The 23,919-nt window shown below is 44.6% G+C and overlaps 1 protein-coding gene across 1 annotated transcript in view; it reads right to left on the bottom strand.

Annotated features, from left to right (window-relative positions):
* LOC126545432 (uncharacterized) overlaps positions 1–23,919 on the bottom strand; it is a 134,379-nt gene that overhangs the window by 48,110 nt on the left and 62,350 nt on the right. The window contains exons 2-3 of the mRNA XM_050193309.3: positions 9,453–9,725; positions 164–258 (exon numbers count right to left, since the gene is read on the bottom strand). Of these exons, the coding sequence (XP_050049266.1) occupies positions 164–258; positions 9,453–9,725 (368 nt within the window). The remainder of the gene's footprint in view (positions 1–163; positions 259–9,452; positions 9,726–23,919) is intronic.

Genomic DNA, 23,919 nt, shown 5'->3' with positions numbered 1-23,919 from the left:
ACTTTATGTACTTGAGCAGCAATTTTTATTGACCAAAAATAATGGACTGACAGAGAAAAGTCGATGGATGCTATTCAATCACATCACTAAGTATACGAACTTTCATCTATCTTGAAGTTCTTTTAGAGCACAAACGGTATTTGACGTTGACTACACTACTGACCTGTCGCCATAGGGGCTGTAGGCAGCCAGAGCAGGGTCATATGGATAGCAAGCCGCCGCCGCTTGAGGAATAGTTCCCCAGGTTGCCCGGTTGTCCTGTTGACAAAAAAGAAGGCCATTATAAGCCGCTTGTTTTGGTAAATAAACTAAACGGACGCTACCTTTATTGTTCTTATTGAAGAACGCTTTCTTCCTTCCCTACTGAACGCTTTTCATATACGCAGTTCACAAATTACGACCTGGCACGCAATCGCTATACCGCAGGACACGTTGCTGATGATGAAGCGTTTCATCGTATAATTAGCCGCTCCACAATATTTTCGCTTCGCATAGATTCCAAAATGTGCCTTTGATCTGCTTTTTTCTTTCATTATTTTATTGCCAAATTATCATGCGGCGCTCAAGCATATCACACGGAATGAGAAACGCTGGTATAATTCACTTCAATTCGCTCACCACTGATAATGGCGTCTACAGATGCTTTCTAAGATTACACGTCATGTACTACTACGTCTAGCTTCATGATGGTTGCGTACCATGGGTTTTCATCATGGGTAAGATTCACCTCGAATGTTGTTAAAATGAATGCTGTGTGCACATATACAAGAACACAAAGAAAGTGTCTATCCTTGTTACATTACCCAGAAAGCTTACATGGATCCTGCATTTCATATATACTTACTTTCAAGAACACGCATTTAAAAACACTGCACTGGCGTGATCGCTAAATATGAGAGCCTTGGAAGCATTTCTAATTTGGACAATGGTAATTTTTCTCTGAAGATAAACGACATACAGCATATTAAAATTTTGCCTCTATAGCAGTTAGCGATTGTCCTAAATATTTCGAATAAGCTAGTCCGCAGGCACAGTCTCTGTTTTCTTGCACTGGGGGCGTCGTGTCGTCAGTAGCTGTGCAGGAAAATTGCGACAACGCAAGCCTTTGAGTCATTTGCCTTAAACCAAACGAAAGCTGTCAATTATATTGCAAAGGACTGTGGAAGTGTAGTTGTTCAGTGCGTCAGCTGGAGTATTCTTCTGTTCCTGTCATCTTCCTTGGAGGGAGAATGCCCTCACTTTAAAGCGGGATACTATGGCACGACACTAAACCAGTTGTAGGCTATGCAGTGTTTCTTGTGTACCATGGTATTCATGGAGCTTTAGTGTGTTTGTCAGAAGGCACTGCCTTTCTATGTCTAAACGCCTTTGCAGTGATGGAAGTGCCACAGAAAGCTCACAAAATGTTCCAAAAACACTTCGGCCTGTACGAAGCTGGCTTTTGAGCTTTCCACACGCGCAGTGTACCTTTCACTCATGGAGAACTTGAAATAACTAACTATTAGCTGCCTATAGAGCACTGTGCACTGTGCACTCCGCATGATCGGATGGAAAAAGGGCCAATAGGCGAATAGCAGCCTCAGAACAAGACCAAATAAGCGGTGAGGCGTGTGCAAAAATTAGCACGAAAGATACGAAAATGTCACGTAAGAAGTTTAAATGGAAATTCAGTTTTCTCCACATAATAGTGACGTTTGTTCCCCAAATATTCATTTGTCTGTAAAAATGTCGCTCAGCTTATTTAAAACAACGTCGAAAAAGGCCCAGAATCTTCTTGTTCAGTATCATTCTCTACAGCGCGGTACCTTAACCAGCGATGCATGGTGATCGCCTCTATAGAGATTCTAACGAGGGTGTACCCATATGTCACCTATAGGTGTGCTGCTCCGCGGGGAACATGAAAAAGCTATTCAACGTAGAGACTTGTGAGGCCAAGAATTGAAATTCGTTTTTAGAAACTAAACAATAGAAATGCGCTAAGGACCTCTCTTTCGCATGAAGAAATATTGCGGCTACACCAAAGAAGATCCTCGTTTCTAATAGCATTGAAAATGGTTGTGAGCACACGACAAGGTGTGCCCTTCGACGAGTGCTCTTGCTCGAAGTAAAGGCGTGTCCTGCTATGCGCCTCATGTGACGAGGCATGGGCACGTCGAAAACCTCATGTGGCCATCATAATGTTATCTGGCCGAAAGACAAAAGCGCCTTGAGACGTTGAGAAATAGAGGTATTAACGTGCGTGTGTGTGATATCGATAGCCAGGGTTTCCAAAAGGAGAAATTCGTAGCTTGTAACGAAACATCGCTACCACCATAGCGCAAATTTGGAGAAATAATAGTTCAATCCTCCAAAACGCCGGCTCGTCGACTCGCGGTCACCGTGAACAGCTGCTGTATGAAAAGCTCGAATCGGAGCGCACTTGCGACAGTCACGAACCACCGCCTGAAAGCGCTCGGGACGCGTGGATGCGCCGCGAGACGTGCAGGTCACAAGGTTGTTCCGTGCGCACCCGAGTGTCTCACCGCTCGGCTCAGCCGAGGAGCGTTTCCACGCGTTTGCCAGCATACTTGCGGCGACGAGAAACTCTTGCGCATGGCCTTAAGTACAGGCACGAGAAGTTCGCAAGGAGAGGCAGGGAAGAGAAAAGATTTACGACTTTGTGATGGAGGCTGCGACTGCTAATTGCTCTCCGTCTGTCGCTGCAGATCTTGTTGAAATGGCTACCGCACATGTGCTGCGAGCACGCTGTCATCCCGCACAGAAGGCGGCGGCGTAGCCGAACGGACGCTAATAGCCGAAGGTCTTAAATTGCGCTCCTAGTAGTAGCTCTGTCTTGCCGGTGCTTCCGCTCGCCATCGCGGCTCCGTATAACGACGTCTCACTCAACGGCCTCCGCGGCCGACCGGCTGCTCTCTCCTGACCATCGAAGATTTTCCGAAAGAGCGTGTTTGCTTGGTTGTTTTACGAATTACTCTAACGTTCTGCTTTAGGAACTAGTGTGCGTGCCGGTCGGTGGGCATGTCTCGTGCCCCCGTAATGGGTTTAATGATGGCCCATTTTCCGCTTTCTTCAGCTGCGAGAGGCAATGCAATTAGTGAAGATTAATCTAAATCTTGACGTCACTGTGGATAACTGTGTACGCAGAAAACGAAAACAAGGCGTTTTAAAAAGCACCCAGTGAGTCTAGGCAGCATTTCATGCGATTCGTCATCTGCAGACGACCACCGTCAGTTAGGGAACATAACTGTGTTAGTGCAAAATACAAATCGTTATGTCGCCTGAAATGTACAAGTGCCTCACATCGCTCCTCGCTCTATTGAAGCTCCATTGCTTAGCATTTTGATGTCTTTGCAAAACTCCTGTCAACACGCTAAGGCGGGCGCCTATCTTATCTTATTTCAGATAAATATTAAAGAAGAAAGAAAAGAGGACGAGTTTTAGTTCTAGGTGAAGAGAACTTTTCAACAGTCTCACTTTCTGTGGCAGTCTAACCTGCTCACGTATACTAGTTGGTTTAGAATACGCAAGTGGGGAATTCCTGAGATACAACAACTTAAATTGTCTGAAGAAACAAAATATGAAACTAAAGCCTGAGCCAGCGTTAATAACATGACAGCCCAAAATTTCTTTTGTTCTGTCAGTAGCCAGACAAGTTCATCGTGTGAAACATGCCGTGGCCACGAAGATGAGACAATAGGGACTCAGCAGTGGCGTAGCTGATTACACCGAACACCTTCTTTGGGTGCTTCTTTTTGCCTGTAATTATTCTTCACCTTGTTTTCTCTTGTTTTCAGCGCTCCTTGCTAGTAAGAACAATAGATGCGCAGCTGCAACAAGTGACCAGGGTGACTGAGCTTGCGAAATTATGCGCTTAACTTCCACTCTATCTAGATCACCCAGAAGCTGCTTCAGAATACGTGTTCACAGCATGCTGCAGTTTTGAGCAGTGGTCAGTATTTTTGTGCAGGAAAAAGTGAGGCTGTAGGCCTGTCGTGTTTGTTTATTCCTGCATACTCTTTCTTTGCACCTTAATCGTGCAATTTTTCAGCCGTGTGTCATTAGCTAACAATCAACATTTTACGCTTTTTAAGTGCAACAACACCGCTGCATCTTGAAATAACCGAAAATATTCTCTTCCGCAATTGACTGGCAAAAATTGTAATGTACAAATCGCAAATTCAGGAAGGCTCATGAACTAAAGTACTTGATCAAGGTTGGAACCAGTGTGGTGCCGGCTAATGTACCATGTAATTTCACATGTTCCTTCTCATTCATCTTCTAGAGTCAAATTTTCTGTCCACCCTTCTTTGGCATGTATTTCGGTATGTTTACTGGCAATGTAGTCTGTAAGTGAGGCTACTCGGCTTCTTGGCGATTACAGTCTAGTAAAAGAAAAAAAAGAGAAAAGAAAGAAACTCAGAGCATAGCTGTCGACGTTAGAGTACCAGGGAATGCCTGCGGGAGTGGCCCTGTGAAGTAACGTTATTTATCGTTGAATAAACCTGCGAAATGACACACACATTTCTACGAGGTAATGATTATAGACACATTATTCTTGCAGAAATGTGCACAGAGAGTTGTTATACATGGTTGAATGAACCAGCAGAATTTCGCCTACTCGTGTAGCGAAAAGGACAGCTTGCATGAGCTGAGGCATAGTTACTAGCATTAATAAGACTAACGAACAAAAAAGTTTCGACAGGACAGAGCTGCTAGCGTTCTGTCCTGTCCAAACTTTTTTTTCGTTAGTCTTGTTAGCGCTAGTAACTATGTCTCAGCAAATGCATCAACACCAACTAGCCCAACTTTCTGCATCCTTATGCCCTCTGACCAGTAGTGAGCGTACCTGTTGTAGACAAGATTTCCAAAAATTAAAGGAATTGCTATATCATGCGCACAGCGCCTTCACACTTGGTCGAACGCCAGGCATCTTGATTCGCGTCAACGACGCGAAAAATATAATTATTCTTTCTCGTCGTATTGGCCTGCTCGCCCTGATCATTTGGCTGTGCGGCGTTCTCTTTTCTCTAAACTACCCGACGAAACTAACAACAGTCTCACAAAACTACAGGACAGTGAAATTCGTGAAAAAGGTAAGAAAGGGTAACCGATATTCGGATTCCTCATTCAGAGGAAATGTTGTGCATGCTACAGTGACCTGTGTGCCGCAAGGCTGCATTTGCCTCGACGAGGTGGCTAGTTTCCTCGCAGAGCGTAGAGTAGGGCTCAGAGAATAATAACCGAGATTCGGACGGACAGCTTTGCTCCACGCAGGCCGGGAAGTGTGTGTGTGTGGGGGGAGGCGTCACTTGTGCAGCAGTCCGGGACTATTCCTTCAGCCTTGCGCAAGAGAAAGCGCGAGCTGTCGGTAAAGTGTAACCTGATTCCACTCCACGTTCATGTTTAATGTATGCTATCCTGTGAGCGCGCTCACGCCGCCTGCTTATCAACGCCGCGGTTCCGTTGCGCTTCGCGGAGGGCGCGTGCCTTATTCAGAGGTAGCGTGGCGTGTCTGCGCTTGCATATCGCTATGTCGGGGAATACACTGGGCCGCGGATTGCATTGTGGCCGCATAAATTATGCTTTCGGTACGCACGCAGGCGCTATCCGCACGTAGCCCTCGAATCCGTGCGCTCCTATGGCGAGCGTCGCCGATGCGTGCGGCGCACGGATTGCGCTCGTGGCTGTTTGGATGAATGTGCACTCCCGATGGCCACGCAGAGCTGTCGTCGTTGGCCGTGGAAATGCTGCGCGTGCGCGCCGCAACCATTTCTCGCATCCAGCTGACACCTCTTGTGCTTTGGCTTTTGAAGAAGAGATGACTTCACAATTGTATTCACAATCGCACTTAAGTGTCATCCATAAAGGCGCGCTTTTTGTCCCTCTCTTCCATTACGTTTTCACGCCATCGCATGGACCAGTTCTCGCGGCATGCTCGTCGTCGCTGTGCCGTAAGACACGGAAATTCTCTCTTTGCAGCCTTGCGGAAGTGGTTTTATCTCGGCTTGAATGGCCATTTTTGGAACCACGAATGCAGTAAAAAATTTCACAAGAAAACAGTAGCGCATCGCGTGTTCCACGCCATCTAATTCGCCACCAAAGTGGCACTGTTGCACTTAGCGGTAAGCGAATGGAACATTCCTGCACTAAAGGCGCTATGAAAATTTGCCAGGTTGAGTGCGGTTTGCGGCAAGAAAAGACGAGCGAAACGGTAGAAAAGTGTCACCAGAACACACTCTTTCACATAATAAATATCAGCTATGGTAGTTAACAAAACAAATAATCTAGAGCTTTCCGCACTTAGTGTGGGCGACGATAGTGCGATACTTGGTGCTCCCGTTTGTATCAATCATTGTTCTCGTTTCCACAACCGTTTCTGTTTTTGACTTCCGCACGATATTGAAGACCTTGCAATAGAGTGCATTGAAATTATCGGACGCTTTCCAAAGGCATCAATAAAGCATTGTCTCAAATAAGAAAGTGTATAATATACAAGGCTCATCATTAGCTATAGATCGTCTCCCGTAGAGGACGGTAACGTAGCCTCGCAAAGTAAAAACACTGAGCCTACTCATTGTTTTTGTTTTCAGTGGCGCAGTTTAATTTTTTTCTAAGAATTTAAAGAACAATCTACTACTACTACTACTACTACTACTACTACTACTACTACTACTACTACTACTACTACTACTACTACTACCACTACTACTACTACTGCTGCTGGTGCTGCTGCTGCTGCTGCTGCTGCTGCTACTACTACTACTACTACTACTACTAATAATAATAATAATAATAAGAAGAAGAAGAAGAAGAAGAAGAAGAAGAAAAAGAAGATTGAGAACAGGAAAGACAACAACAACAACGAGAAGAAGTAATACGGCGCCGTGTTTCATACGTACGTAATTGATGCGAACAGTACCTATCGTTTTCGTCTACTGGCCGGTACAGCGACTCAAAAATCAACATGGGTGAGAGAACGGCATTATTTTGAGCCGTTTGATCGTTTCTTGCTATTGTATTTTTCTTGCCAATATCGACATGAAAAGAGTAGCCGTCGTCGTCACCTCGTGCCAGAACCTTGTAAAACTCTTTTCATTGCCATAAAAAACTGGGGCCACGCGTTTATATCATTGCTTGCATGTCTCTAGGAAACTACTTTCAGTGGCCGTATTTTATGACGATTCTTTTCATTATCTATTGTTTTTGGCCTTCGTCACTGACTCGAACTAAACCACGCCGTCGCAATCAGCGGGATCAGTCACTAAATGGGAACGATTATAAGGAAAATAAAAATAAACCCGAATGAAAATAATTATTGCACGATACGGACTGGGACATCCATGCTCAGTAGCCTGACATTATGGGTCATGTTTGAGTTTCATGCTGGTAAATACCTCAACCAACATGAGCCTATGCTATAGGCGTGTATGATGTTTATCGTATGACTAAATATCCTGGGAAAATTATAGTTAAGGATGTCAGGCCGCGCAGGTCGTTGAGTTTGTACAACACAGTAAATATACAACCTTACCTACCAATCAGCCCCCGCTTGTGTATGGCTTCGTAGTGACACCAAATATTTGGGTGCGTTTCAAAGCAAGAGACTTGGTTACCATTGTAATGAGCAGTCTGATACCTCGCAGGATGTACATGGCCTCATATTGGTGTATTACTTCGGAGTTCACTTCTTTTTTAAGTTTCAGTATCCTCTTTGCCTCACACATACGCTCCTTTCTACGCGCCTGCGTATTAAAACCTGAAAAGGCTATCTGAATATCTTTATTAAGCTCGTAAATTGTGGTATTTCAGGATTCTTCCTACTTTTTCTGAGGCTGTCAAGAATTTGCACATAGATTCAGTGAACAAAATTCATTCGTTATTTTTGCCTAATTTATGAAAAATGAAAAGCATTGGTATTTGCGGCATCCTTATTAACGCTGTCATTCGTATACACGAACACTCGCGAAATCTAGCAAAAGTGATCGCATGCCCAAAAGCTACTCAACGAGAAAACGGCCTCTGATCTTGTTCTTTTATGAGCAAAGTAAAAATTGACATGTTCGTGGTGATCAAAAACCGTTGGGTTCTCACCCTGAGCAGGGGCGCTATAACGTAAAGCTATTCCAAACTTTTCTATTCCAATTCTGCAATCAGTCCTTCACGATTGGTCAAAAAATGTTCGACCCATATCCATTGCGCCTGTCTGTCTCGCGACGTCAGGAGAACGGTGTAAACGCCCCATGTTACATGATATGTGAACACTGATTATGCATGATTAGACCAAACGCAAGAAAAATAATAATTCCTGATTCGACGCCTTTTTCGTCATTAGCGATAAAGGCGTCGTTTGGCCAACTGCTACTGGTCAAACGTTTTCTGGCTGCGCCGGCTTCATCTGTCTGTCACGCGACGTCACACAGCCGCGAAAACTCATCGCGTCAAAGTGAGCTGTATGCGTTAAAGGCGCCTTAATATGTTGAATAAAACAGAAATATTTTCGGAAAGTGGGAGACTGCCCCGTTCCGAAAGGAATAGAAGATGGCTGTCCGCCGATCACTGTGGCACTAAATACACGGAGCTGCCGGGGAGCATGGATTTATTTGCGTATAATAAAATAAGTTGCGTGGGAATACAACGTTATCGACACTGTTCTACACGTGTACGACACCACTCTGCCAACGCTTCTTTGCTGAGGATCCGTTTTAGAGACATTTTTAGACTTCCGTATGGCACGCCGCCGCGATTTTAGACCAGCCAGCGCAAGCCAACTAAGCGGAAGCCGACCAATCGCAGACGCCGGCACCACCCTCCTCATCCGGTTATCTACTTTCGCTGTGCTGACTCAGCCCCATCGAAACTCTCTCCATCTGCGTGTGCTCCTCGCTTCTTCTCAGCCAGCTAGACAAGAAAAACTGCTCAATGTAGGCAATGCTATTCGCTTTGAAGGCTAAAGAGAGTGACATACTACAAACGAGAAGCGCGTTTGATTGGGCTTTTCAAACAACCCTGCGGGTTGCCGCCCGATGCTTGCGTCGTTGGTTACGTAACTTTGACGTCAAGAGATTGGAATAAAAACAGATTGGAAAAGTTTTACGTTATAGGGCCCCTGATGACGTCAAAAGCATTGCGTGTTCAATGTTAGGTGGCTGCAATTTAGTCAGCATTGCTTGGTCAGAAAAAAAAGAAAACGAACTATGAGGTCCGTATTAATGTCACTGGGTCAATGTGTTGGCTTTGACGGACATGAAGGCAGCTCTTACAATAACGCTGACACCGCCTTAGTTGACGTAGTGTTAAATGACACCATGTCAATTGTGTTTATGTGTTTAACCACCGGGAACCGACACCGAAACTAAGTGATAAAGCGAGAGAAACTGACAAAGGAAAGGCAGGGAGGTTAACCAGGACTGAGCCCGGTTCAGGCGGCACGTCGTTGCAACGATTGCGCTCACCAGGGAAGGGTAGAAAGCTGCTGAGCTGGTGCCCAGTGCTGCCACGTATCCCGACTGGTCGGCGTACGAGGGTGGGTAGAGGCCGTTGACGGCGAGGCCCGTGGCCAGCCGCGGATACAAGAACCGGGATGGTTCGTAGCAAACGGGCTGCTCGGATGCCATGGGGCTTTCGGGCGCGCCGCCGCCAGCGCCGCCGCTCCCGCTTGACGTCGAAGAGGCGCCCGAGGACGGCTCGGCGCAGCTGGGCGAGGACGCGCCGCCGGACACCAGCAACTGCGAACACCACAAGACACATCAGCCGCGGTTTACGACCCATTGGCCAGTCATCAACTGAAGAGAAGAAACGCCACTGTCAAGAAATGCTTTCCGACGTGCTCGCGAGAGGACATCTCCACGTGATGCATGCGTCCCGATTACACTGCACGTACAGTAGAATCTGTTCGAAATCTGTCTAGTTCACTTCTAACGAATAAAAGTGTTTTAACTGACTTTTTTGTTCATGAAAACATGGACTGTTACAGCTACAAATAAGCTGAACATCATATGACAGTGGACATATAGAAAGGGTGCGCTCGCAGCTACCTGTGTTCCTTGACTCGAACTTCAAGAGAGTTTTAAAAAAATTAAATTATGGGATTTTACCTGCCAAAACCACTTTATGATTGTGAGGCACGCCGTAATGGGGGACTCCGAAAATTTGGACCACCTGGGGTTCTTTAACGTGCTCCTAAATCTAAGAGTGTTTTCGCACTTCGCCCCCAACGAAGTGCGGCGGCCGTGGCCGGGATTCAAGAGAGCTTGCTGTTGTGCGAGTTGGTACAATCTATTTAATATAACAGCAGCGCAAACTAACGAATCATCTAGAAATTAAGCACAGCAATGAAATGGCGACGGCCAGCGGCATCATGCCACAGCACTTGTCGTGCAGAAACCATGCGAATGCGATTTTCAACTTGTTGGATGTGAAGAGCATGGGATAATCTGTCGAAAGCGCGCGAACTTTCAATTGTAACGCTGAGACACTGCAGCAGAACCTCAGGCGTGTCTCGAACCTTCCGGATTTAAGCAATTTAGTTGAGTTCTTTGGTGAAGGCAGGTTCGAGTTGGCCGAACGAGACAATTGTAGTGATAAGATGCCTGTTTATTGAACAACCTTATGGTGATAGGCTGAACAATCACGTTCGACCGGCAAGAAACTTAGGCCGGGATGATGTAACGTTTACATTTCAATTCTTTTCTTTTTCGCACTACGTCAATGGTCCAAGCAGCGCTCCACGTTGCAGTCATAGGATGGGCCAGCCGCGAGCGGTGCAGAAGTAGGGAACAGATCAAGCGAAACGACTTTTTACATTAAACAGGCCCTAGGGTACCGAAAGCTCTAAGATACAGAAAGTTCACGTTCAGTGGCAATGTGAGAATGGCGGACAATCAATTAAAACTGTGAGACGCATTGCGATAGGCACTCAGGACACACAGTTGGCAGGCTTTATTCGATACCTTATAGTTCACTGCAGTATGGTCACTTGCAGGGGTCAACCCCGCTTACACACCTGCTTATACAAAACTATTAGTGCAACGCATTATTGTAGTTACTTGACTTGGACGAAAAGATGACTTGTCGCCGGTGGGAGCTAAGCCCAAGTTCAGGTGTCACGTGACGCTATCGTGCAAAAAAAGCATGTTCCTCATCCGCTCAACATGACCCTGAGTGGCAATGGCACTCACAGGGCTAGATCAAGTACAAATAAATGACCAAGATAGCGTCCGCATTGATAGCCGTCGTAGTAGCACAATTAGTAGTGCAACGCACGCGTAATGCGGAGGTTGTGGGTTCGGCTCCCACCAGCGACGAGCTATCGTTTCTTCCACTTTCATTGCCCTTTACCCCTCATTATTTTCTACATTTCAATTTCAACCCCAGCGAATGATCCCTATGCTTTCCTTGGTCTATATATATATATATATATATATGCAAGCGGTCTGCTGGGCTGTACAATGTTCTGGCCTGGGAGTATGATGATGATGATGATTCATTGGCATCTCCTTTGAAACGGGGCGGGGACAAATCGTCACCTAGCCTACTTGAGTCTTCATTTAATGTAAAGCGGCACCTTATGGCGGCATCATTCAGAATCATGATCGATGTGATCAAAAAATTTGGCCGTCAACATTAAGGAACTACAGCAAAGAGGTAAATATAAATAGATACCAAATGCAATAGTGTGCAGTTACTCTGCGTAACCTGCCTGTGTGTCTTGCAGGTAGTTTGGGTAGACTGTGGTAAACAGATCGACCAATAAATACTTTGCTCGACAGATGGAACGAAGGCCTTTCTTTCTTTCATTTCATTTTATTTGGGCAACATAAATACAAGGTTTGCCCGCAAGGTAAGGCAAAAGGAGGGCGTAATCCTCCTGTCTAAGGCCTTTACCTCGCTGGAGCAGCAGAAGTAGCAGTCAACTGATAAAACAAAGTACAACTAATAGGACACAAAACTTCAAAACTATTTACAGCGAAATTTTAAACACATTGAAAAGTATCAACCGTTTGCCAAATAGCAAGTAACTAAATAAATACAGCACAGTAAAAATAAGAACATTCTGTTATTAACAAAAGTTATACATTCAGAATAGAACATTAATAACATTACTATTGACATTAAACAAAGAAACTTTATTAACATTCGTTAGACACACTGTGATCTGAAAATACTATGTTTTGTATTGCATGTTTAAATTTGTGAATTGTTCTAGAATTTATAGCTTCGTCAACAATGTTAGGGTACGTATTACATAAAGATATGGTTTCATATTCGTTCGTTTGCGTGCCATATTTTGTCCTTGGTTTCTTTATTACTATTGATGTGTGACGTAGGTTGTATCCTGTGCCTCTACTCAGGTAAAGAGTTGAAAATAGTTCCCTGTTGCTGGAGATCTCCTTAAATAGCCGTATGCAGATCTTTGTTTTGTAAGAGTCTCTAATATTAGGAATGTTGTAGCGCATCATTAGTATAGAAGATCCTACGTATTGTTTCGAGAAGTTCAGCAACCGAACAGCTCGCCGTAGCAGTACTGCCAATTTTTCTATATCTGTTTTATTACCGTTTCCCCATACTAAGAGGCAGTAGCTAAGATGCGAGTGCACTAACAAAAAGTACAATTGTATGATAAGCCTGATAGGCACAAAGCATCGGATCCGTTGTAGCAAGCCAACAGATCGTGCAACCTTAGTGCGTACCTTATTTATGTGCTCTGTCCAGCTTAGGTTTTTGTGAAATGTAACACCCAGAAACGAATGGCTTGAGACATGTTCAAGTTGCGATCCAGAATAAAAAAGTTTTACGTCGTAATCTGTTTGCTTATTCTTGGAATAAAAAACTGTAAATTTCGTTTTTTTTTTTTTATTTAAGTCAAGTTTATTTAGATAGAGCCACTCGCTAAGTTCTTGTAAGCACCACCCGAATGCTTAGAATGCATTCGGGTGGCTTAGAATGCATTCGGGTGGTACTCGGGCTGTAGATGACATTTTCGATCGTACAGCCGGACCCAAAAGGTTTCACAGAACAAGAATTGAGAAACGCAATTTTTTTACAATCTTCGCCAGTTAACCTAGAATTGAGAAGTGCAGTGTCACAAGTGGAAGTAAGCATTAAAATTTTCATTTCTGCTGAGGATAGACTGTCTGCGACTAAATGTTTTTTTCTCCCGGATACCATGCTCCGAAAACTGTCGCATGCAGGTTCATCCGTTGTTTCTTGCCTGCGTAGCGTAAGCCTTATGGAATGCGATAATACGACGAATATTTATGATTGTCGGGCAGGGCCGAGTATAGTACTAGGAGCTAACTCAACGTAGCCTGAGTCGCCAGAAGGCGGAGTGTTTGTGATTCAGCGTTATCCAGAACTTTCTTATTCGAAACTTGTCGGAGGTCATCCAATAACATGCAGACACAGTTCCTATGCACTATTTCCTAGCGCTTACATTCTAGCTTACATGAATGCCCGTGGGTGACTTCAGTGGCAGTCGATACAGCGTCCGACCCCCCGACCCCCCTCTTGTTTTTTCCACCATCTGCACTAGCACTCCCGTATACTTCCCCGCAACTCTGAATTAGACCTAAGAGCCACCATCCTCTCGGGCAATGAAGATACATTCATTCATTCGTTCGTTCGTTCGTTCACTCGTTCGTTCGTCCGTCCGTCCGTCCGTCCGTCCGTCCGTTCGTTCGTTCGTTCGTTCGTTCGTTCGTTCGTTCGTTCGTCCGTCCGTCCGTCCGTCCGTCCGTCCGTCCGTCCGTTCGTTCGTTCGTCCGTCCGTCCGTCCGTCCGTCCGTCCGTCCGTCCGTCCGTCCGTTCGTTCGTTCGTTCGTTCGTTCGTTCGTTCGTTCGTTCGTTCGTTCGTTCGTTCGTTCGTTCGTTCGTAGCGCCGAAGGCAGCCATTTAGGACAGAGTAGCATACACTGGGGCGGCTGCTTCAGTGTATGCCCCGGGTGCAAAATAGGGGAACATTCGACGCGATCATCATCACAGTGCTACGGGGTCTGAAGTGTCCCGCCACACCAGTCACTCCCAAACAGAGCGTTGGTAACTGCTCGAATTCGATCGTATCCCGTGGTTCCGTCCATGAAAGAGCAAGAACAATTTCTCTCCAATCATCATCATCATCATCAGCCTGGTTACGCCCACTGCAGGGCAAAGGCCTCTCTCATACTTCTCCAACTACCCCGGTCATGTACTAATTGTGGCCATGTTGTCCCTGCAAACTTCTTAATCTCGTCCGCCCACCTAACCTTCTGCCGCCCCCCGCTACGCTTGCCTTCCCTTGGAATCCATTCTGTAACCCTTAATTACCATCGGTTATCTTCCCTTCTCATTACATGTCCTGCCCATGCCCATTTCTTTTTCTTGATTTAAACTATGATGTCATTTACTCGCGTTTGTTCCCTCACCCAATCTGCTCTTTTCTTATCCCTTAACGTTACACCCATAATTCTTCTTTCCATAGCCCGTTGCGTCGTCCTCAATTTAAGTAGAACCCTTTTCGTAAGCCTCCAGGTTTCCGCCCCGTACGTGAGTACTGGTAAGACACAGCTGTTATACACTTTTCTCTTGAGGGATAATGGCAACCTGCTGTTCATGATCTGAGAATGCCTGCCAAACGCACCCCAGCCCATTCTTATTCTTCTGATTATGTCAGCCTCATGATCCGGATCCGCAGTCACTACCTGTCCTAAGTAGATGTATTCCCTTACCACTTCCAGTGCCTCGCTACCTATCGTGAACTGCTGTTCTCTTCCGAGTCTGTTAAACATTACTTAATTTTTCTGCAGATTAATTTTTAGATCCACCCTTCTGTTTTGCCTCTCCAGGTCAGTGAGCATGCATTGCGATTGGTCCCCTGAGTTACTAAGCAAGGCAATATCATCAGCGAATCGCAAGTTACTAAGGTATTCTCCATTAACTCTTATCCCCAATTCTTCCCAATCCAGGTCTCTGAATACCTCCTGTAAACACGCTGTGAATAGCATTGGAGAGATCGTATCTCCCTGCCTGACGCCTTTCTTTATTGGGATTGTGTTGCTTTCTTTATGGAGGACTACGGTGGCTGCGGAGCCGCTATAGATATATTTCAGTATTTTTACATATGGCTCGTCTACATCCTGATTCCCTAATGCCTCCATGACTGCTGAGGTTTCGACTGAATCAAACGCTTTTTCGCAATCTATGAAAGCTATATATAAGGGTTGGTTACATTCCGCACATTTCTCTATCACCTGATTGATAGTGTGAATATGGTCTATTGTTGAGTAGCCTTTACGGAATCCTGCCTGGTCCTTTGGTTGACAGAAGTCTCAGGTGTTCCTCATTCTATTTGCGATTACCTTAGTAAATACTTTATAGGCAACGGACAGTAAGCTGATCGGTCTATAATTTTTCAAGTCTTTGGCGTCCCCTTTCTTATGGATTAGGATTATGTTAGCGTTCTTCCAAGATTCCGGTACGCTCGAGGTCATGAGGCATTGTAGCAAGGACCAAGCCCTGACTAGTGGGCTTGTATAGCAAGGGTGTTACGCAGGTCCCTGATGCCGATGTCATCTGTGTAGACAAATGTTTCCACTCCTGTTCTTCTGCCCGAGTTAGTGGGATGCTAGGGGTACGTTTAGACAGACTGGAGTTAATACTCTAGATCGCGCTAGATCGCGATCACAAGTACACATATTATCTAGTGCCTCACGTACGAGCAAGGATGCGTCCATCGCTGAGAAACACGTGGGCAATGTGCAGTACACACTCCGTGACTCCAATTCTATGTATTTGTATTATGAGAATTTCCCATAACACCCAACCACTCGCCTAGCAGTTTAGCAGCTGGTATTCTCGTAGGCAATCTCATTGCTAGGGAGCGAATGTCGATCGAGAGCTGCCGGCGCCAAGAATCGTATTGATGTGCTAGCTTCTCGCTAACGTTTAGCAATAAATCATCTTTAACAAATACACCACCGATTGTACTTAGACCGGGCAGATTTCTTTAATTGCCTGTGTCAGATAGCGCTTTTCCGCCTTTTCAGGTTAATTACCCGAAGAGGCGGACATTACTTCCTCGACATATCGCAATGTCCTACAGCTAATTAAGAAGATTCAGTAATTTATTTCTTACATATTCACTTGAGCACCGATGTTTAAACGATAGGCGGGTAGCAGTCTTACTAACATAATTATGTCTATCTGCGCAGCTCGAGCTTACGCAGGCCCGGTAATTGTCGGAACGGGCTGTTGCAGCCGATTAGCTAGAGGCCACAACTGATAGCCGAGGATGACGCGTGCTAATATTTTTGTGGTACGCTTTCATCTGTCATCTCAAAGTGCATTGAGCAGTTTTAGTCCATAATTGCAGTGGGCGTGCGCTGTTGTTGAAGCCAGTAACATTAATGCTGTGATGCGAACTTCTGCTTGATGTCTGATAGGCTGAGTTACTCTACGCGAGCAATGGCATGACTTTTCATACTCGTCATGACAGTCTGTTGGGTGGTAGCAGAGAGAAGTGTGGTGTTCGTCTCTGAGAACCGTCAAGTTTGTCACTGATGAGTTTTGAGCACTTGTATCGTTCTTATTTTTTCCTAGTTTGAGCTTTCTCTCGTTCATATGGCTGCGGATGATTTTTTTTCCGGTGCTTTTCAGGTTGTAATCTTCGATGCGAGATAAAACAATGCAAAAAAAAATTGCCTAGACCTTTCTAATTATGAAAGGCTGTTGCTGTTGTGCATTTCTCTGTCGTCTTCCGCGCTGTTAGCCTCAGAGTTCTATTATATTGCTCATAGTTTTAATTCAGCACCAAGTCAAAGCGACGTAGTGTGTCTGCCCACGATGTTGCTCATCCTGTGGCCTGCGGTGTGAGTGAATGTATGCGTACGACGGACTGAAATTATGCCTATAATATAAAACGGGACGTCCATACGATGACATAAAAAATAGCAATGGCGAATAAGATCACGTACCACCATTGGTACGAAAATCATGTGGACTGCTTGAACAATATTGATGCTGTGAAATAAAATTCACCTCACGAACGCAACGAATAATCGCAGCAAGAATCCTTATGTGGCCAATCGCGTTAAAGGAAAGTGACAAATGCTCTTCTCCGTGGGTAACAACTTTTGGGCGAATGACACCTGTCAGATTGGCCTATGCCTCTCAATTCTAATGAACTACAAAGGTCCATGCCGCCATGAAGCTTCATGTATAATAGGTGAGCAGGGCGTCGTCTTAAAGCGGCCTACAATCCAGTATATAGAATGTTACATGACGCCATCCTTCCATTGCTCTAAATGGTTAACGTGCGTTCGGTGTGAAAGAACTACACCCTCATGTGCGCCACCTCATATCAAGGCTCTTATGCGTCCTTGTCAGTGACCTATAATAGTACGATGTGTTTAAATTGCTATTTATTAAGCAATGCACTGAATGTGTGCATTAACGGTATTTAAGAATTTCTAGATAAATCCTTGAATTTAGTGAGCGTCTGGTTATGTCGAGTGCAGAGGCTCGAGGAAAACACACACACACACACACACACACACACACACACACACACACACACACACACACACATATATATATATATATATATATATATATATATATATATATATATATATATATGCGCCCAGTGCCCTGACATCGCCAACCTATGATTTATTATCGGTCTTCAAAGGTGATATGTACGCACCTTTGTGCAATTCACCTATGTCAGAATGCGGCTGCGTGGACTTGCAAAACAATTCGACCTGCTGCGAGGCATCATCGGGTTTTATCAGCTGAGGAGAAGCCAAGAAGAAACGATGAACGCTGATACGATGCCAAAGTGTGATAGGCAGCGAAACTTGCAGGGCAGGTGTGGATGTTCTGTAGTGATGTTTTCTGTCTTAATTCGTGAGTCTCGGTAGCCACGGATTCTTTCCGCATTTTTTAGGGCCGCATTCATAGCTTTCCGTGCCCTTGACAGGGATCCTATGCGAATGAAACGCGCGTTTCGTCGTTGGTTGGCGGTCGACTGCTTCATCGGTCGACCAGCGTATTATAGACGGTACCGGCAGCCGAGGGAGCTGATACTGAGCGTATGCAAGGCATTAGAACTGCACCTGCAACCGTGTGCAGCGCGAGCACATATCATACCGATGAAAGTACGGGTGCAGGGCACTTTGTCTTGAGGCCATATAAGCTATATATTATGGAGCTTTATTTTACAGCGAAGCTGTATATGGCTAGGGTTCCATGTACTTTTCGTGTTTGTGCGTCAACAATAAAAAAAGGTGAGTGTGGGCCGATCCTGGAGATAGCGCAATACCGGGCCGACCCGTGGTGGAGGTGAAGGCGGCTTCAAGCCCTCCGCCAATAATAATAATAATATTAATAATAAAATTAATAATAATAATAATAATAATAATAATAATAATAATAATAATAATAATAATAATAATAATAATAATAATAATAATACATGAAATAAATCAATGATAGTGTATTGATTCAAGTCGATGGGTAAACTGGAATAGTGAACAGCACATGAACATGGCAGGAGGCGTTGCCATATACACCGAGGACAAGATGTATGTACAACCATACACCCTTGACTCGCGAGAGGACAATGCCACCGACTGTGGGGATGCCTGTGCCGTACAAACGAAAGACAGAATTGATTTTCTCTGTGTATATCCAGGCACACCCAAGTGTGATGTCGAGAAGTTCATGACCACGGTCTTTGCATGGGTTAGCCATGATGACACTAGCCCTGTGATCATCGTTGGAGACGTTCGAAACCAGACAAGAAATGATTCACGGGATGTGTGCTAGAAGAGTTTAGCTTGAAGTGCCACACCAATCCAAGTAACTCAACGACGGCCGTGTGTAGATTTAACTTTGGCCAAGAATCTGCCTAAGGTTGTAACCTAACCAATCAGTGTATACCACAGTAATAATATTAATATATTAATAACCATATTAATATCATATGGTAATTAATACCATTACCATATGATAATATAATAATACCCATAGCTGGTGGACTGTGGTTCCGCACAGGGTCAGCACGAATCCAGCTTGGCGGTGCAACGCAGCACTAAGGGCGCCATCGTCGTGTGAGCATTGTCAAGCTCTCGGTGACATCGGCCATTATTTATTAGAGTGTTCCGAGTTTGACGCAGAACGTAAATTATTAATAGGTGGACCGAAGCGCAAGATGGCCGCCCACTCAAGCGCAACTGACATTTTGTTCCTGTGAGCATACTGGATATTTAACAGAGGTGTGCTTTGGCTCCTCCTTATGTTCCTCCGCGTTGCACAGTTGGAGATTATCGGTGAGCCGTGTGGTTCGACGTGGAATGGATGGAGCGTAGCCTGTTGCGCTCTGTTTTAGGTTCCTTGTGCTTCCAGGTGCTGTTATGTTGCCAGATAGAATGCGACGGGCCTCAAGCACTACCGAGCTTGAGAGGTTGCAGCTTTCTCCACCTGCAGCAAGCAACCCTCTTCCTTCTCTTACTACACTGCTGTGTGTGTGTGTTTTCTTTTTTCAAATGCCTGTGGAACCTTCAACTTTTATGCTTGTTGTAGTGAATTACTCTTTTATTTCGCATACATGTTTTGAACATTGATTTTCTAGTCGTGGTTGAAGATTAGATAATAATGACTTTCTGCTATGTCTTGAGCGGGATTTAGAGCTAATATGGTCCTGTGACCTGTTTTGATGAATTCGTTGCTGTGTTTTCTATCAATGTTAGATCAAGAAACCCCATGAGTATTTATATCACTTAATAGCAAAACCCCTGGGTTTTCTACAATGCTTCAGTTTTAGTTTCCCTTCATGTACAGAATGTACGGGTTGATGCGGCTCGAGATGCGAGGCCTAATCAGGTGCCGTACGACGCCTTATGTTCATGGTCATCTATTTTCCTCGATGTAAACAAATAACAATGATAAAGAAAACTGCGAAAAGCCTATCAACTTTAGTAAAAGAGAATGAATAAGAAAAAAAGTGAAAGAAAATGCAATATGCCACCGCTGAGAGTCGAACGCACGACCTCTGCATGACGCATGATGTTGTGATTCTGGGTTTATTTGCAGAATAGACACAGCCTTTCTATGTCCGCTCTTTATTTTTTTTATTTTATTTATTTCTTTTGTAATCACGGGCGGTTTAAACCGTATAATTCGGCCCAGGAACTTACAGAACGAATTTGCTTTTATGAACAAAAAGTGAAGTGCCGTAAATTTCATTATACGAAATGACCTTCCGAGTAGCATTACTAACAGTTGTCGCGTAAGCCAACGTTCTGTCAAGTTTGGCCAGCACAAGTGAGCGTCTATGACTGAATGAATTAAGCTATTATTTGCGCTCCCAAAATACGCTAACATGGATTGGAAAAGTAATTACAAATACTCTGCGCTACTGCTACCTTGAACTTCAGTTCTTCCATAGAAAAACCCAGAACATACTGTGACAACAAATGTCTCATTTGCACGCTTCATTGAACCAGAGAAAATGCTCAAAATGCAACGAAGTCAAAACAAAATTGGACCAAAAAAAAAACAAACAATGATGAGGCTGCGAGTAGTGTGCAATAGCCTACTTTATGCCCACATATATGCGCATGTCCTCGTTCTGTTTCCGTGCTCGTGTAAAAGGCACAGAAGACAAAAGCTGAAGTGATGACACCCACTAGGCGGTGCCATCATCTTCCCGTACATGAGCTCTTTCTGAATGGAATGGTGTAACGGACCGTGACAATGGGACACGACACAAGTTAATCAGCCATGTCACGTTTGTCTGTGTCGTGCTGTGTAATTTTTTCTTTTATGCTTCTGCATAAGGCTTTCAGATAATAAAACTATGAGAAGAGCCCTGTAATGACATGTAATGTGTCTGTGTAATCACTTAAGCAGCAAACCCCGATGTGGGTTTATTAATGCTCAAAACTGAACTGAGCATTCATAGTTCTTCACATGCAAAAGAGCTTTGGAATATGAATAATCCTATTTTTAAACAAGAAATAGTACTTCTGAGTTTGTGCTATCACTTGATCTATGTTGTCGGTGTTTTACTACCTATTTAATTGCGTTAGCACTTCTAATATGACGTGCGGTAACATGTGATGCCAATCAGATTGGGACGATTTCTCCATCATAGTAAAAGTGGACAGCCCTTGAGCCTTTGTTTCCCAGCACTTTCGATAACGCGGTCAGCTGTAACTTGTTGCTGTTAGTACTCACTCATTCACGTTTTATTGTGCTACAGCTGTCAGTAAACGTCACAAATCACAGAAATAAGCTAAACGTTACATTATTAGAAGGACATTTCAGCGTACATCACAACTTTCATAGAAATGAATGAATCAGTACAGTCAGCTTCAGTACACATGAACGGCAGATATTACTAAATGCCCAATTGATTATGTCGGATACCTCTGTAATAACATCTTATCTATTATTATTCTTTGTTTTCCTAACGTTTACTTGGCTCTCCCACCTGCCACGGTGAGTCAGTGGCTAAGGCGTTACTCTAGAATAGCAGCTTGGGCTTGTTGGTTTTCCATCCGGATGTTGACAGCGCCGCTTGTGGTGTCGTGTTCTCGTCTCGTGTGCCGTCTACGTATTGCGCTGTTAACACCAGGTAAGGCATTACGCTGCTGAGCAAGAGTCCGGGCGTTCGATCCCGGCAGTGGCGGCCGCATTGCGATGGGGGAGGAATGCAAAAACGCTCGTGTACCGTTTCTTCGATCGGATGGTGCCATGTGGTCAACATTATTTCCAAGCACTTCCCCCCCACCTCGTTTCACGTAACCCACTTAGCAGTTTTGGGGCGTTAATCGCAAGAATTCAATTTAAGATTTACTCCGCCCTCCCACCCTTTCTATTTCCTTTTATTTTTGATGCAATATAAATCGATGGTCATTCATGCACGGACTGTTGGAATTCCTCGAAAAATTCCATTTGGATTTCTGTTTTCCAATCGTATTCCAACTACGTATTTAGTTTATTGTCATGAGTCCAACTAAATTATTTACCTATGCGCATTTTGATGAGCGTCAGTTCAATGTATAAGTAAAGGGAACTATAGATCCAAGTTCCCAGCTGATCACGAGAACAAAATTTTCCCAGGCTGTCTTTTATTCTCTAATGAACCGTGTTAGTGGAAAAGTGCATGCAATAGCTAGTAACAAGGAGTATTGATAGCGTTAGGTCAAAATTAAAAGCGCATGCTAACACTGAAAAGCCGTATAGTGTTTCTTCACTCAAATGCCAGCAGTATAAAGACATCATAATTCTATACGGATTATGTCCGAGTCAGCGGCGCTGAGCTGCTTTAAAGCGGAGTCATGCAATCCATTCTTGAGCCTGTGGCATCCTATTTTTTTCGCATCAGCGCGCGCTCAACTCTCCGTGGGAGGCGCGACACATTGCCTAAACTTCCGCACTTAGACAGCCCCTCCGTACGGTTACTCCGCCCCCATTCCGCTTGCTTATCCTTTAGTTCGGGGCAAGCCGAGCGTAACTGAATTATAAGAGACGAGGTTTTAACGACGCAGCTTTACTATAAAAGGCCAGCGCCCTCCCCACCCAGTGGGCGCCCTCCAGCTTCCAGCACGCTCGCCTGCACGCGAGCGTACCGACCGCGTCAGTGTCAAGCAGGCATCGCGAGTTTAAAATACAATACAAGCGTTCGGGATTAAAACGACATAAGGTGCCAGAGCTCTGACAGGCTAGCGCTGCCATGTTCGCCCAGAACGTGGCGGCGTGTGTTGTTATTTCGTTGAGAGAGCAGTCCCTTGGCTTCACAAGTATAAGACGGCCTGCAGGGTCGGCTCGCCATGTTCATAGCGCTATTTTGTACGCGGCCGCGAACTTTCTCGTGTGCTTAGCTGGAGAAGCAAACTATGCATATTATGCGTAAAAGGGACCGGACCTTTCAGATTTTAGCTGTGTGCGCTAAAACGGGTGTCGTCAATAACGTGCATGTGTTGTCATTGGGGTGTAATCAAATCGCCGTTTTGGCATACTCACAGTTCGGAAGCTGTCGTTCCTTTTCTTCCAGAAACACCGTACGATGTGATGACTATGTAAGAAGACCGTGTGTAGCCGACTATGGCCCGTTAATTTTGTACTGACAGTCTCGTAATGTATATCAACATGTCCGCGATGTTATAAACACATCGTCCACAATTTCCGCACGTCGTGTGCGATGCTCTACGAATAGAGATGCCCACTTCCCCCTTGTCTTTGACGCTGAGTGTTAACCTTTTAAATGTTATATACCGCGCGATTGAAATATACACCCATCTACAAACCTAATTAAGACGCAAAAAAACAAAAGCAAGACAAGAGATGATCAAAACTGCAACAATAATATTCCTGCTGCGCATCTCAAGTGACTTGCTAACGGGCCGCAATGTGTATACAAACAATGTATATGCATAGAATGACTGTGCTCCGGTCCACTTTCCTGCATAAAAGTGTACATATGTACGAAATCTATCCCTGGGAGCGAGCGGCCCCAAGTTGTCTTTTCTTTGACTTTCATATCCCTTTTCTTTTGTTGAGAATATAAAGAATTATCGCACATTTAACCATCATTTAAATAAACTCTACTTAAAAAAATACCGTCAATTCCCTCTATGTTTGTTTCGTTGTACAAATCACAATGGCAGACAGTTGCGTGCTGACAACATAGTCGGCAATGGAAGTACCGGCTGTTGTTATCCGGTATGAATGGGCATGTGTGACTAGTGTGTCCGTCATCCTTGAACGCCTACAGATCGTGTATGGTGAAGAGGTTATGTCTCAGGCCTTGCATCGCTGGGCACCCAGTTTTACTAGAGTGGTTTCTTCAAATTGATTGCGCGCTACAACAAATGTCTTAATGTCGGTGGCGACTATGTGGAAAAATAGTGCAAGGTGTATAGTTGATGATGCCATGGT

Source organism: Dermacentor andersoni, chromosome 1 (genome assembly GCF_023375885.2).
Source record: "Dermacentor andersoni chromosome 1, qqDerAnde1_hic_scaffold, whole genome shotgun sequence".
In the NCBI taxonomy this organism is placed as follows: Eukaryota; Metazoa; Arthropoda; class Arachnida; order Ixodida; family Ixodidae; genus Dermacentor; species Dermacentor andersoni.
This window is presented reverse-complemented; position numbering and strand designations above follow the sequence as displayed.